Source organism: Galeopterus variegatus, unplaced genomic scaffold, assembly GCF_000696425.1.
Source record: "Galeopterus variegatus unplaced genomic scaffold, G_variegatus-3.0.2 Scaffold45908, whole genome shotgun sequence".
NCBI lineage: Eukaryota > Metazoa > Chordata > Mammalia > Dermoptera > Cynocephalidae > Galeopterus > Galeopterus variegatus.
This window is the reverse complement of record NW_007772019.1, coordinates 3,661-5,056: the sequence shown is the minus strand read 5'-3', so window position 1 is coordinate 5,056 and position 1,396 is coordinate 3,661. Positions and strand designations below refer to the sequence as shown.

Sequence of the window (1,396 nt, the reverse complement as noted above, 5' to 3'; positions counted from 1 at the left end):
TAACAAATCTGACAAAAGGACAAGTATCCAGTTTACTTGCATGTAACTATGAAGTTTTAAACTAAACAGCCAATAAACATATATTTAAAACTAATAGGTACAGGTAACAATGAAAACACTTCAGTGCGTTAATCTGTTGGCATCCTACCACTATGCACATGTTCGTGTAACACTACTAGTAATTACCCTGAAGCACAGGCAAATGTAGATGGGGGACTCCCTAAAAAGCAAGTTGAAGGGATTAAATATCATCATCATCATCATCATCATCATCATCATCATCAGCATCACTACTGAGGACAAAGCTGCTGCCTGTGGACGGGGGCTCCTCTTCCTTAGCATTCCCCAAACCATCCGAAGTCCCCCTCTCATCAGAATCGTCAAACAACTTCTCATTTGAATCCTCCTCCTCATCAAACAACTTCTCATTGGAATCGTCATCTTCAAACAGCTTTCCCTCTACATCTTCATCTCCCTTTCCCTCTGCATCTTCATCTTCCTTTTCGTCGGAGTCTTCAAACAGCTTTCCATCTGCATCCTCTTCTTCCTCCTTTTCATCAGCATCTTCAAGCCCTTTCTCATCCGCATCTTCGCCCTCTTTCTCATCGGACTCATCGTCAAATACTTTTTCATACATATCTTCCTCTTCTTCCTTCTCATCGGAGTCTTCACCAAATTCTCTCTCTGGGCCTTCCTCATCTAACACTCTCTCGGAGCCATCATTTTCAAATTCTGAGTTTTCAGAGTCATTTTCTTCAAACTCTTTGTCAGGAACGTTTCCATGAGACTCCTTTTCAGAGCCATCCTCATCACAATCTTTTTCAAGACCATTCTCTTCTAATTCTTTTTCGGAGCCTTCTTCTGACTGTTTTTCAGAGCAGTCTTCATCAGACTCTCTCTCTGAGTCATCCTCCTCAGACTCTTTTTTGGGGCCAGCCTCCTCTTCAGACTCTTTGGCAAGGCCATTCTCTTCATAATCGTATTTGAGTATTTTCTTTTTAGATTCTCTTTCAGGGCCATTTTCTTTCAACTCCTTTTTAGGACTGCTCTCTTCAGACTCTTTTTCGGGGCAGCCTTCTTCTGCCTCTTTTTGGGGACCACCTTCTTTGGCATCTTTTTCAGAAGCATCTTCTTCAAATTCTCCCCCATCTTGTGTCTTTTCAAACTTCTTCTCATCTATAGGTTCTTCAAATGCCATTCCAGTTGCAGCTTCTTGAGCATTCGTTTTAGATGTGCTAGGGTGCTCTGAAAAATGCCTTATTCTAGAAGGCCCTGCCCTTTCTGAAGCACAGACGGAATTGGAACGCTGAAGGCCTTTATTGGCCTCAGGAGTGTTGAGGAAAGCCTCCCATCCTTTCAGCCTTTCCTCCCTTTCTCTTGAGGTCTCTTCCACCTG

At 42.8% G+C, this 1,396-nt stretch overlaps 1 protein-coding gene across 1 annotated transcript in view; it reads right to left on the bottom strand.

Annotated features, from left to right (window-relative positions):
- Positions 1-207: 207 nt before the first annotated feature.
- LOC103584160 (HIV Tat-specific factor 1-like) overlaps positions 208-1,396 on the bottom strand; it is a gene marked incomplete at its 5' end in the record, with an annotated part of 4,031 nt that continues 2,842 nt past the window's right edge. The window contains one exon of the mRNA XM_008565266.1: positions 208-1,393. Within this exon, the coding sequence (XP_008563488.1) occupies positions 242-1,393 (1,152 nt within the window). The remainder of the gene's footprint in view (positions 1,394-1,396) is intronic.